Source organism: Salmo salar, chromosome 25, assembly GCF_965601325.2.
Source record: "Salmo salar chromosome 25, fSalSal1, whole genome shotgun sequence".
Lineage (NCBI taxonomy): Eukaryota > Metazoa > Chordata > Actinopteri > Salmoniformes > Salmonidae > Salmo > Salmo salar.
In genome coordinates, this window is record NC_138315.1 from 16979437 (window position 1) to 16993927 (window position 14491).

The window sequence follows — 14491 nt, forward strand, 5'->3', positions numbered from 1 at the left end:
TATCAGATGCAGATGTACATAAACAGACTATTCAAAAAAAATTGCAACAATTTAGCGTACATTTTCTTTTTCAACAATTTACCATATTCATAAAAAAATATCCAATAATTCATGAATTTTCCAGAGAATGGGATAAGACTAAAACTAACACGTGAATTGCATTCCTGAGATGGTGCATTTTATTATGTAGGCCTTTGAAACCATATCCTCTGCATATATAAAGTTACCAAAGGCATCACAAACTTGGCATTTACTTCAACTTTTATTTGTTTTTTTTTTTACATTAGATTTTACACAAAACAAAACTACTATATATATATAGTATATATATATATATATATATATATATATCATAAAAGAGCACATAATTATGCACAAATAAAACATTAAAAAATTGCCACATGAACAGATTCAAAATGAGTAAGGGTTTGTACTTTTCCCCTCTGTTAAAGAGTACGGCATTACCGATGGAACCATATGTGGCACTGGCACAGCACTTTAAACACAACTCTGCAGTAACTGTACCACAGCCATTTAGAATGGCACCCGCCAGTTTTCTCATCATCAAGCTTTTCTCAGTAAAGTGTTTGACTGCACTCTTTACAATCTACCATTTTGGCCTCAAAATGAAAATGTCTGTAGTGAGAATTAAAACAGCATATTTCACTAATTGCAATAGACTAAATACAATCCTTATATTTAATGAACCCTAACACATAACAACTTAAGAACAATACATCAAAGGTAAGGCAAAGTTCACTAATAAGTTTGTCTGCTTAGTTTACCAACTGTTCAGAAAGTGCTTACCCACAGGGCACACACTGGTTAAATCAACGTTGTTTCCACGTAATTTCAACCAAATTACGTTGAACCAACATGGAATATACGTTCAATTGAAGTCTGTGCCCAGTGGGTAGGAATCATGTTACCATTGGGTCAGTAAAAGTGAACACATTCTGACTGTCCAACTCTTTTGATTGGGTGGTCTAAAATCTCAACTAACTTTCAGGTACAGCTGTATCTAGCTATAAAAACATTGGAAACATTTAGCAAAACTTGAGTTGAAATTACCATTAAAATTAACATCCGTTTTCAAAGAGCATTTTTTTGGTGAAAGACGCCTTCGGTGAACAATTGAAATAATTTAAGAGTATCACTGCCAGATTAGCCATACCCATGACTACATGTTTAACATACTTTTTCTGCAGTGTAAAAATAACTTTATTCTGGGAACAAAGTGCAATTCTAAACAGCTGAACAACCATCAAAACACAGCTTTTTGAGTTTTCCATTGCCTTTATGAGTCTAGGGATGCTTTGTAAGAGGACTTTAGAGAGCTCATTTTTGGTAGAATAGATTAGAGCATGTATTTAGGGACATTTAAGTGTCATGGGTAGGCTGTCAAATGCAAAAGGAATATACTACTGTAATACAAAGGCATTATGATACTGAAAATATTGTTGTATATAATTTTGCCATAAAATAGGAACTGTTCAGATTCTGGCAATACAATCTAGTGTGTTACAGTGCTCTAGAAAACGTAACAATTACATCATTTACAAAAATACAGAGCTTCCGTCATTGCAACTTTAGGTTGCCACAGAGACAAATTAATATAGTTATGAAATTATACAGTACTACAATGAAAAGTAAATTTACTTAAATGTTATTTTTTTTTGGTAGACTGTGACCTATACAATAAACTGTTTTTATACATAATAAAAGCAATTCTACAGCCTTGCTCGTACTGCAGTGTGTTGTCCTGTATAGGTGACAAGGCAGTGACAAGGATGAGATGTGGAAGCTTGCCATTGGTAGCTCCAACATTCCATCCCTGGTCACAGACGGCTTTTCATAGGCTAACGTGACAGGACAGGTCATTTGAATAACCGCCAGCAGAGCAAAGCTCAGCTTAATAAATTACATTCATTTTAAAATAGAATACAACATTGTTCTATAACTAATGTTAAACAAATAAGTAAATTCCATATATTTCCATCAAACAGAACATAAAAATGAACTTTTCTGAAAAGAAAATGAAAAGTAATGAAAAAGGACAAAGATGGTAAGAACATGCGTCATTTCAGTTTTCTGTGAATTGTCTGAGTTGATCAAACACCATGACAATATCACGATACTGATGACATTTCTTTTACGCATACTGATTTCACTCACACAGAAAATGAAAAGGGAGAATGAAAGACTTGTGGGCAAGATTTAGAGTTTGCACCTGTGTGAAGTTTTTAACTGTTATTTTCAAGAGCAAATAAAACATAAAAGGTTAAGCAAAAGGTAAAATAATGTTACATGTCGATCATTGTAAATAGTTCCATGTTTTTAGCTTAGTTTTGCCTTTTATATCCTACTGTAAATAACTGCTGTAGACTTTGCACAGGTGCATTGGTGGGTAAATCTGTCTGTGTTTCGTAAGTGCAGTTTGTATATACAATGAAGCTTTGACAAAAACACATGTAGAGTTATATGAGTTTCATTGCACAATGTGATTAGTTATGTGACTACGTCCTACCACTAAAACATTTACTGTGATACATTCTACTCGAAAGACGTTAGACAGACTATGATAACAGCGCATTAAACACGAGGATATGGTTGTAAAGACGGTTGTATATAGAGACAAATGAGTTACCGACATAATGAGTTACCAACATAGAACCACAACACATATCCGGTTCTCCAAACTCATCTCCAATCACTTTTTAGTTGCAAACGACTTTCAACTCATTAAGAATGAAGCTAAACCATTTTACACAATGAACAATCACTGAACTTCATGCCAAAGCAGCCATGTTCCTTATCTGCCAGATATTGAAACTTGAAAGTAAATGAAAGGTTAAAGCACTAAAACTAACCCAGTGTACAAAGACTACCAATGCACTGAATTCACCTCACACAAACAGTTGTTCATTGTATTTATTGTGAGGCCATGGAGTACGTTGAGAAACGGCGGGGTTTTCTACTCAAAGTTGAATATTTCTCACATAGAGCCTTTTCAAGATGCTTGTTATGTACATTACTTTAGGCACTTCTACAGTTCAAATAAGACAGGATTAATAAGTGACCTCGAGTCACCGCAAGGTTTCCTTGCACGTGTACGTCAGCCTTTTTAAAACAAGGATCACCACGTCTTTCCTTTTGAAGTGTTATCATTCTGCTCCCTCTTTAATGTCTGTGGCCTCTGCACTATGACCACCTAACCCCTCTCATGTCTGTGACAGCTCGGCAGACACTCACTCAGCCTTTCAGTTCCTCTAAGGTGGCTTATTTTCAGCCCACCCATCACTCTGCGAGGTCATTGGCACAACATCTGGTATATGGTGTTTATTTGATGGATGCCAAGACAAGGCTCACCTAAAAACTTGACCGAAGAGACATAGCGCAAACAGCGCAGCACAGACAGAAACTTGGGAACCGTGGTAGCTAAATTCCTTTATCATTTCTGGAATTAGTGGCTGATTATATCACTGCCATAAGGTACATGAATTCATTTTCTGCTATTATCATTGGGTTTGCTGAGGCTCACTCAATTGGTTATTCCTCCGTAGAGAAGCCAAGGCACACCAGGAGGGGGAGCAGTGATCCTGTACTCAGAGAATAACCACAAGGTAAACAACGACATGCTATCCTCTGTCACATTCGTCCTTTACAAGAGCAAGAAGGACACTCACAAGCCAAATGCAATTTGTATATGGTGTATAAACAAGAGCGCTTTCCAATGGTCTGTGTTTTAAATAAAAGCAATCAAGCACTTAGATGCACAATCATTTTCTGCTAAAAAAATTACATTTGAATTAGATGAGTGTTGTGCACTTTTAACAAAACATTAAAAAGGAAATAAAAGTCATCGTTGAATACCTTTACGATTAAATCTTCACAATCTCCAATCATGTGTGAATACATATAATAAATCAGTCATTTACACATCAGTAACGATATTAGTCCTAGCAATACAGGTATATAATTTGTATATTTTAACATAGCTCAATGTTCTACATTTCCTCAGTAATCTTCTTCTCAGCATGCAGGTTGCTGTAGTTCTCGTGTGGAGCAAAAGTAGTATTTACAGAAGGGCTGTTTAGGGCCTCTAAGGGGAGCGTCTTGACACTCTGTTCCTTTCTTGTAGGTTACTTTAGGATGATCTGTTTTAGAAGCAGAGATTGAGAAAGACATCATGTTACTCAATGGTGGTACTCACAATGAACATGACCGATTGCCCTTAGGTCCAAGCAACAGTGCCAGTACATTTTTGGATGACAAACACAATACTGATATAGTGTTGTTGAAGAGTCATGGCGGTAAATTATTAAAGAATAAGGGTTCTTATTTGCAGAAGTAGAACAGTAACAAAACTGTGACCAGTATAATCATATAATGCTGAAGAAACAAAGAAACCCAGGAGTAAAAATACATTTGAATCCCACATGTAAAACAAAGAGAATTTGGTTGATGTTAGGAACCTTTCAGATAAGATTCAGAGCCGAGGCAGTAGTCTACATACCAAAGTTATTGCTAAAGCTAAAATGCTGCAAATCTCAATGACAAAAACAAACTGAAATAGTACACTATGTATTCCATGTTAATACCTGGGAGAAATAAAAGACAAATACATCAAGCAGAATAAGCTGCAGGAGGAGGCTGGTGGTTGGCAAGTATGTTTATGTGTTCTCCCGACCCAAACCACAGCCCCCTCCTCTCCTGCTGGAAAGAAAGAAGCACATCACCTGACCTGCCCCCCAGGTGGAAGAGTCTAAAAGGGGCAACAGAGGGCAGTCACAGGCACAGAGCTGTCACAAAATCACACACATCCATAAAGACATACAGTATGACCTTCCTGTGATAATAACAGCCATGTATGAGCTTCAGTGGTCTTTCATTCATTCAGTTGATCTCTTTAGTCTGAGGTGCTAATTTAGGCTGCTTCAAATCAATATATTTAGTTTTCTTCCTTCCCTTGCTTGACAGAATTATAGTAACGCCTGAATTAAATTAGGAGCACTTGAAACTAAATAAAGCAAAAACATGCGAAAAACAATTAAGGAAATTATGCAACACAACACAACTACTATTTGCAGATGGGGGATCTCTAAATAAGTGCTTTCTGTCATTACTATATTTAATACCACATCTACAATAATGATAGTTAAGCTTGCTAATAAAGGCAACAGGCAGGAGAGAAATATGCTAGGATGACAACTGTCTCCTGCTGCCATGACGAGCACTTATTTAGAGCTCAGGGATTCATGAAAGAAAGCTTTAAAAGGAGCAAACCTGATTGGCTGGTGCTGTTGCTGCGTAGGGGACACTTGTGGCAGGAGTAGTTGCTGCAGAGACAGTAGCAGGCGTAGCACTGTACATCATGGGTACTTTTTCAGGAAGGGAACCATGGAAGCAATGAACAGGTAGGTGGAGCATTATGGTAACCATAGCAACGTTTTTTTTTTGTCTATATATATTTTTTTTGCATGGTGAATACAGTAAAACATTAGTAGCAAGCCATCATTAGGTTAGACCAGCAGATGGCATGCAATCACAGCGCAAAGCAAGAAAGCATTGGATAAATAATAGAGGAAAGCTGATTTAGTTTAGGAAATTTGTCCGATATTTGTCCGATTCCCAGAGAAGACTGTCATTTGATACTAAACGTGTCCAATTACGACATTCAAAAAGTATGTTTTACATACCCTACAGTATCTCATCGTTAGAATGGCATGTTCACTGCCGTGTTCAAAATAAGTAAATTATTTTATACAAATAAAGGAAACGTCATTTGATATATTTGATCTTTAGGAAAGACCAAAACACTTTAGATAACATCTCTGGGAAACTGATCAAATGTCCTAATCCACAGAGCAGCAAAGAACTATAAATATCAACCAGCAGTGATTTTAACTGATGTCTTGTGTTTTGAATATCTGTATTATTTACAACGGTGAGAATATCACTGCAGAGAACAAAGGACATTCAAAAAACGAAATGAAATCCAAAGTAGGCCAATGGGTGATGGTGAAGAGTATAAATTGAAGGCTTGAGCTTTGTCAGGGACATGGCTAACAGAAAAAAATGCCCGAAACGTATTATAAAATACACTTTCTCACATGTGATTTAAAACGTGCCGGTACCTAACATATATAAACCACCCTTACCCCCTGACCCAGAGACTGTTTATCCAAGGGCACATTGGAATAACAAGAATCTTTTAAATGAACAGCGAGAGCATTTCACCCATATTCTCCATTCATTACAGGTGATATCAGAAAAAAGAAGCAAGGGACCTACCAATGCCGGTAGCAGGAGACATGCAAAACACTGACCCTGTGTGATTATGCAGTGGAAAGTGAGTAGAGGACAATAAGGGAGGAAAAACAGGTTAGCTAGAGTTTTCAGCATGCTTTTACACATTCTAAACCAAATACGAGCAAGACATGAACCTCTCAATGGAAACCAAGTTTGCTTTTTTTTGCTTGGTGAGCACACACACCAACAAGCCCATGAGAAACGATGCGTCTTAGGGAGTGTAGTGCGTGGGTGTACGTGTAGACTGTGGATAGATTACTGTTTACCAAGGAGGGAGGCACATGCTGAATAAAATAGCTCCAATCGACTGACATGGGCATCAGTGCTAGGGCAACCAGGCAGTACAGTAGTTAACTCAGCAGTGAGACAAAGCATCTAACAAGAGTGCATAGTGGCTGTTACTGTTTGATTATGGCTGTCAGAGGAAGGCCATGTTGAGAGAAAGAGCTAATGGTATAATAATCCAGTGTCCTACTTAGCCATGTACTGAATCACAGCAATGTAGGCCAATGGCCTGAATTTAATAGATTTGATTAAAGCAGATCTCCTTCAACTAACCTGGATGATGTAATCTGGAAGCACTGATATATCTGCCTGCCAGGACATTGAACTATTAAGTATGTGACAGTGGCATTAAATGTGCATCATTTAAAAAAATGAACAGCTCAGATTATAAGGTGCTGCATTAAATCATCACAGGTAGCTAGCTACATTGGACCATGAGGAAAGCACAGAAAAACAAGGAAAGACACCTGACTGACAATATGCTACTTTTTAGACTACATGATAAATGCCCAACCAAACATTAGCAGGGAGGGAATTATAAAGGACAAGTCATATAGGGGCAGTTGGCCCACTCAGAGCTGGGCTGTACCTGCGGGATAGAACGCAGACGTCTGCTGGAGCTGTGCATTGGCCAGAGCCTGCTGGTAGTGCAACATACTGGGGTTGAAGAAGGAGCTGGCCCCGTTGCTCTTCTCCAGTGCTTGTCTCTTTGGTAGGGGCTGCAGGCAGCCATGGGGGAACGCCTGCCGAGTACAAACAACACGTTAACACAACCAAAACACTTATCAGTAGTTCTATTATAAACATCCACTGGCTATGAGCTTTATATGTAGATTATAGTACAATCATTGCCAAACAGTAGAGCAAAACTGTATACAACTACTACATGACAAAATAAAGGTATTTATGATGGAATTAGTGAATGGCTAAAACTTCATACTGTTAATTTAAACACATTTTAAATACCTATTCAATTACTGAAAGATAACTGATGGTGAAGGATTTTGTACACATACTAGATGAGTCTTAAGAGGTTGTAAAAACAAAAATGCCAAATTAAATTATGTGAGTTGCTACAGTACAATTAATAGCTACATGCAAAGCAAAAGGTGAAAGGTCAAAGTACCAGGTCTACAGTTGCCTCGAGGGGTCGCTTCATTGCTTTGGCAGTCGACTGAGTCTTTTAATAGCAGGCAGCGAGCACATGATGGCAGTGGGCCAATGGGATTCAAGCGTATTAACATACAGGTAACAGCAAGCAGAGGTGCGTCATGGGGACAGCATTGCATTGTGGATAGGTGAGAAGGAGAAAACAAAACAAAATAATCGGAATGCAGTTTACCACCACATACAAAACAATAGGCATGCACAATAAACAAAATTAACTGATTCAAGGAAATATACGACTGACTCCTGAATTAGTATGTAAGCGTCTACTATACTCTTTAATAGCTTAATCTAATAGGATTTACAATTACAACAATACTGTGCAACAACATTGGGACTAAGGTTATTTGCTATGTAGAAAACACAACAGTAGTTAATCAATAGTTGTTCATCATTATCAATACATTATCAATTTGAATATACAGTGTGGACTACTAAATAAATGTTGTAATAATGCATTCATTGACCTACAATTGCTTTAAAGGACCAGAATTGTACATGACACACGTCAATATGAAATGGAGACAGAAGGTAACGCTAACGGGCATTAGCTAGGCTACTGTGAGAGGTCATCCTTGGGAAATGTATCTCTACCTAGAGCTAGGCGTGATTCATGTCATCTTGTGTGTTTTAATGACATACTAAATAGGGAGCAGAGAGAGAATGTTATAACCACTGCATTGATGATAACCTATACACAGAATGTGGAGCTCTGTTTATTATGATATTAGGCTTCGAATTTGCCATTTTTGTTCAATTTCTTGGCACATTTGTCACAAGAACACATTGGTCGTTCATTTTCCTGTTCAAAGTATCCCTTCACTACACTACAAAATCCCTCAGCATTAGAGACGTATCAAGGTCCTAAAGTATTTACCAACTCTGTAGTAATACTATCACTGTAAAACCATGCAAAAAATGACCACAAAACTGATGATAGAAATACATGGAGGAATGGAAAGTAGCAGAGCTAGGGTGGAAGATACAGCACATTCTAAGAAAGGCCATGCATGTTGTTGTTTTTTAAGTGCAAAAATAAAAGTTGAAATGTACCATTACGGGAATTGCGTACATTTGATTAGAGTAATGTTAAATGTTGAATCAGCTGTCCGAAGGTTGCTGGTGAATCTATGGATGTTTTTCTTAACCCATAGTAATTAGCAGATCCGGCTTTATTCTTAGACTTGTTGGAAGTTTAAGATAAAGGCAAAACCAACAGTAGGCAATAGATGGCAATGAAACAAGACAGTAGCTATAGAAACAGGGTTAACTTTGCAGTAGCTGGCAATTTGAACATAGATTTTCAAAAAGCATGGGAAGCAAAAGGAGAGGGCCAAAGCGAATCTTTAGTTAAACAGCTAGCTAGGTAAAGGTTAGCGTCACATGTCACATAAGGAGATATACAGTGGGGTCCGAAATGATTGACACCCTTGATAAAGATGAGCAAAAATGACTATAAAATAAATCATTCAAATACTGAGGTACATTGTATGCAAAAAAAAAGTGTAGACATTCTATTGTTTTATACTAATGCTCAGAAAAATGTATTTAGTTTAACAAGTAATACATTTTTTCTCAAAAAGGTAGGGGTAAAAATGATTGACACCCCTGTTTTCAGTACCATTCAAAACCTCACCTTGCGAGGGTAATGACACTGAGCCTTTTTCAAAAAATGTTTTATGAGTTGGAGAACATATGGTAGGGATCTTAGACCATTCCTCCATAGAGAAATCTTACAGATCATTGATGTCCTTTGTCTGAGCGTATGGACTGCCCTCCTGTTTCAAGTTCGGAGACTGAGATGGTCATTGCAAAATGTTCATTTTGTGGTCAATTAACAACTTCTTTGTGGATTTGAATGTGTGCTTGGGGTTATTGTCTTACTGTAAGATCTACTTGCGGCCAAGTTTCAGCCTCCTGGCAGAGGCAACCAGATTTTTGGCAAAAATATCCTGGTACTCGGTAAAGTTTATGATGCCGATGACCTTAACAAGGGCCCCAGGACCAGTGGAAGCCCCATAACATCAAAGATCCACCACCATATTTTACAGTAGGTATGGGGCTATTTTCTGCTGATGTATTCTCACTTCGACGCCTAACCCACCACTGGTGTGCGTGGCCACAATTGTAGCAAATGTAAACGCCTGGAGTTTGCTAAATGACATTGACACTTGGATTGGAACCGGTGCTTTGGTCAGATGACATGAACATGGAGCTCTTTGGCCACGCACACCAGCAAACCAATAACCCCAAGCACACATGAAAATCCACAAAGAAATGGTTAATTGGCCACAAAATCCACATTTCTACAGTCTCCGGACTTGAACCCTATTGAAAACCTGCGGTGCAGTCCATAAGCGCAGACAAATGATATCAAGGATCTGGAAGGATTCTGTAAGAAGGAATGGTCTAAGATCCCTCCCGATGTGTTTTCTAAAACACTTTAGAAAAAGGCTCAGTGCCGTTATCCTCGCAAGGTGAGGTATTGAAAGAAATTGCAAACAGGGTTGTCAATAATTTTGACCCCTACCTTTTTGAGAAAACAAATTATTACTTGTTAAACAAAATATCTTTATCTGAGCAATTGTATTAGTATAAAATAATATAATTTCCCGATATTTTTAGCATAGAATATAGCTCAGTATTTGAATGATTTTTGCTCATCTTTATTAAGGGTGTCAATTATTTCGGACCCCATTGTACGCAAATGAATGGTTATGCTATGTGAAAGTTTAAAGGCAACTTGAGGGCTACTGCATACTGGGCAACTGTCATTTTGAGTCTTAAGAGCGTATATTAGATGTAACAGTCTTTAATGTTTAATGAAGCTACTTAATACATAAAAAATAAAGCGGTGCTCCACATTCTATGATGTTGGTTAATCAATCAACTCAGGGTAATGGAATAGGATTAAGATAGTAAGCCTACTGCTGTGAATGTAGAATACATTGTATTGAAAATAAATAGGACAAGTTGCCCTTAATTAAGAAGTACAGTAGCTATACTAGCCAAAAGTGTGTGTTCTAAGCTGCTGTCCACGCGTCTGGGGGGAAGCATCTTACCATGGCTGCAGCTGCTGCCTGGGCTGCCACAGCCGATTGGTTGACCTGGTGTTGAGAGGCTTTGATTTTGGCCTGTAAGTGAGCAGGGGGGTGGAAGTACTTGCACTTCTCCCTGGAGCAGCGCGACTTGATGTAGTCCATGCAGACGGTGACTGTGTTGTCGCTGGTGTCGATCATGGGGCTGTCGCTGGGGTGGGCGAAGCGGCAGTCAGTCTCGCCTCGCGCACAGTTCCCCCGCTGGAACTCGCGACACACCTACAGCACGACAACCACACAGGGAGGGAGGTTGAGGACGGTAGAGCACCCTGGCAATGGACCCTGTTTGACACACTCAACAGGCATTCCATAACGAATGTATATGTACAGCATATATCAGACAATAATACGTCCTTGTTCTTGTCTGTGTGAAGGTGACTCGATACCTCCAGTTTGTCGGTGCGCAGCAGCTTCTGTGAGGGGGAAGAGGAGGACGAGTTGGAGCTCTGGACTGTGACACCGGGGCTTCCAGGGACCATCACTGGGGTACTGGGGAGCATCTCGGTGGGCATCAGGCTCATCCCGTGGCTCATAGAGGTCATGGGTGTAAGATATGGAGAGTAGCTGAGACCAGGGCTCGTACCAAGCCCCTGGTTCATATTGAATGTAGGCTGTGAAATAGAAGGGACAACAGTCAGTAAAAACACTACTACACACCTGAAATGAAGGATCTGAGTTTTGTGTATAATAAACTGTACTTACTACTGAATATGAGTAACTTACTACAGGCTGCATGCTCGTGCCTGGGATCATGAAGTGCATCTGCTGGGCTAGCATGGCTGCTGCCGTCTTCTGCTGGATGAGGTTGTTGCGTCCGTTAATCTCTAGCTGGGTTTTTAAATGCGAAGGTGGATGAAGGTACTTACAGTTTTCTCTTGAACATCGACCCTAGAGTAAGAACACACAAAAAAAAGACAACTATTAGATCAAGAAAAATTCCCTGAACCTTTTACTGCAGTGGGCTAAATCAGGGTCACAGAGTGTTTCTTGGTAGTCTTAAACAAGTCTACTTTGAAACAAAAGTATATACCTCACACACATGTTTATGGACTTAAAAAAAGAAGACACCTGTACCATGTCAGATATAGAGTTGAAATGTATTATTTTTTGAGTTTGCATCCCAATATTACACTTTATATACATCACAAAAGGCTGAAATATAACAAAACCGTTTGACATAGAAATACCAGATTTTCAGCTTTAAAGAAATCTTTATTAATTATGAAATTATGAAAAATATGAATAACATTCCCCCCATGAGGCCACTAGGTCATTTGACCGCAGGAATGGGCTACCCTAAGCCTAACATAAGTATGCACAGGTTTATTCCATTACAAATATGTAGGCCTATTCTTCATAAATGAAGCATTAATACTGGACAGGGTCACTAGAATTCATTGACAAGCAAGGAAAGCATCAAGGACATCCAGTACAAAATGACACAAAAGACCACTGCTGGAACATGGCCTTCATGAATGTTTCTTCTCGAGGTTCAACAATTTCCATGTCCTGACCGTGCATTACCCCACTCCTCTCAGACCAAGACCATTCAGCTCACAGGACAGGACACCGCAATAACAGGGGAACACAATCATGGTGACATGAATCACGCCTTCACACTCAATATCTTTTTCTGTGGGGACAGGTAGTGAGGTCGTTTTGATCATGCTATTGTTATGGCACAGAGGCAGTACGATTGACAGAGAGGAGAACATTGTTCCCTATGACAAAAGCACACAGGGGATGGATGTCCGCAGAGTAATGGAACAGAAAACTGTTTGAAACACGTTGTTGTCAGAAGTACTTCATAAGTGCTTCTATGATCAGGAGGTAATCCACAGACACACTATGAGTCATTTATGAGAATAATAACGGACAGAGTTGATAGATAGGCCAAAACGTTTAATTTAGCAGGAAATCAGTAGCCTACAGCCTACACATACTGATCAAGTAAGCCTAGTAGTAGGCTCGTGTTCAATAGGCAAATTTTACATAATGAAGGATGGTTGTGTAGGATGATGAATAGAGGACAAGAAAGCTAGCTGTGACCCACTGCACTATTGCTAACTAGCCGTAGGCTTTAAACCTACCAGCTAAAAGAGGCTTACGGGAAAAGCTGAATGGCCAGAAAATGTCTCTGAGCTTGCCAACGTAGGGAATCTCTTCACACTGACATCCCATCCTCTTTGTTATGGAACAGTAGAATCCAAAGTCCATTCACAACAATTTAGATGTCAGCCTGATAGCGTCCTCTACTCCGCACTGCTCACTTGACCCGGCAGTGATTTTTAGCCTGACCTCAAACCCATTGCAAAATCTTTTCTTCACACAAGTAGAGTAGCTCACTTCTGAGTAGCAGGGACTTGAAATAGACAGCCATCTGAACTTGAATTACACTAAAGAATCTTTTGCTGGCAAATCATTAAAGCAGTGATATCACTGTCAGTCAAAAGAGTGAATTAATGAGAGATTAGCTGTCTATGTCCTACATATTCAAATGAGGAAATCCTTCAATAATTCATGTCAATGGAACTAATTTCATAAACAGATTAGAGCTACTGAACTCATTTGTGACTCTCCCCGGAGATTTATATCAATTATTACCAGGGAACGCCTACATGGACTGCCACATAAGGAATGACAAACCCTTTTGGAAAGTTGCCAGATATCAAAGTTAGGGTTTGGATCAGGGTTAAAGTCGAGCTATTGCGTAATGCAATTTGGCCTGACCTCATTGCCTACCAGTCCTGATCGATTATGGCTCCCAGACGAGATCATTCGAATAACAACATTTAGCTAAAGTAAAACACAGCATAGTCTACTGCAAACTCTGTATTTCCTGTGCTAACTGAGTCATGCTGCTTATTCAATGAATGGGAAGCAGACAGTGCTTTTGTCAGCTTTCGCTGTGGACACACACACACACACACACACACACACACACACACACACACACACACACACACACACACACACACACACACACACACACACACACACACACACACACACACACACACACACACAGACTTCCATTATATCAATGGAAGTCTATTCCACATTAATGAGACACAGATGAACTGTTTATTCAGCCAACAAAAGAGCTAAAACACAGTTCTGTGTTCTTCATTAACAAAGGTTCCAAGTCCTTTAGGGATGCATGAGTTCAAATTGGCTTTCTTACCCAGGCCCCTCATCTACGTGTCTTCCATTCATGGCAAATGAGAGGGTCTGAATTATTTAGAGATGTGAAGAGCATACATGCAGCTGTGACAAACAACACAGGCTCCCTGTTCACCGCTCACAAAACACAGCCATGCATCTAGTCTCTGAAGAAGAGATAATGTCATCAGTTTGACAAATAGGCTTTTTCAATCTTCCTCCTTGACACCCACAGCATCTTCGATAGATACTTTTGAACAATCAGTATGAACTGAGTAGGCAGGTACACTTAAGGAGATCTGTGGAACTACTACCATTAGCCCACTTCCTTCCCCTTGAAGGTAGATACAGTAATAGCCTTTATTCCTAGGTGCACAACTCAAAAAGAGCTTTAGTCTGTACTCTGGCCTGTCCCAGATAGCTCATGTTATCTATCAACTTAAGGCTCTATTTAAGCCACTATATCC

General features: G+C 39.2%; 1 protein-coding gene across 19 annotated transcripts in view; it reads right to left on the reverse strand.

Moving 5' to 3' along the window:
* Positions 1–243: 243 nt before the first annotated feature.
* LOC106586265 (muscleblind-like protein 2a) overlaps positions 244–14491 on the reverse strand; it is a 35025-nt gene continuing 20777 nt past the window's right edge. For 2 of the 19 annotated variants that reach the window (XM_014173366.3, XM_014173365.3), the window contains exons 3-11: positions 11565–11750; positions 11249–11473; positions 10827–11081; positions 7724–7777; positions 7187–7340; positions 6871–6906; positions 6295–6330; positions 5287–5381; positions 244–4157 (exon numbers count right to left, since the gene is read on the reverse strand). In XM_014173366.3, the coding sequence (XP_014028841.1) occupies positions 4143–4157; positions 5287–5381; positions 6295–6330; positions 6871–6906; positions 7187–7340; positions 7724–7777; positions 10827–11081; positions 11249–11473; positions 11565–11750 (1056 nt within the window). In that variant the 3' untranslated portion in view covers positions 244–4142. The remainder of the gene's footprint in view (positions 4158–5286; positions 5382–6294; positions 6331–6870; positions 6907–7186; positions 7341–7723; positions 7778–10826; positions 11082–11248; positions 11474–11564; positions 11751–14491) is intronic. The other 17 variants (XM_014173367.3, XM_014173370.3, XM_014173375.3 and 14 more) reach the window with 17 other exon arrangements.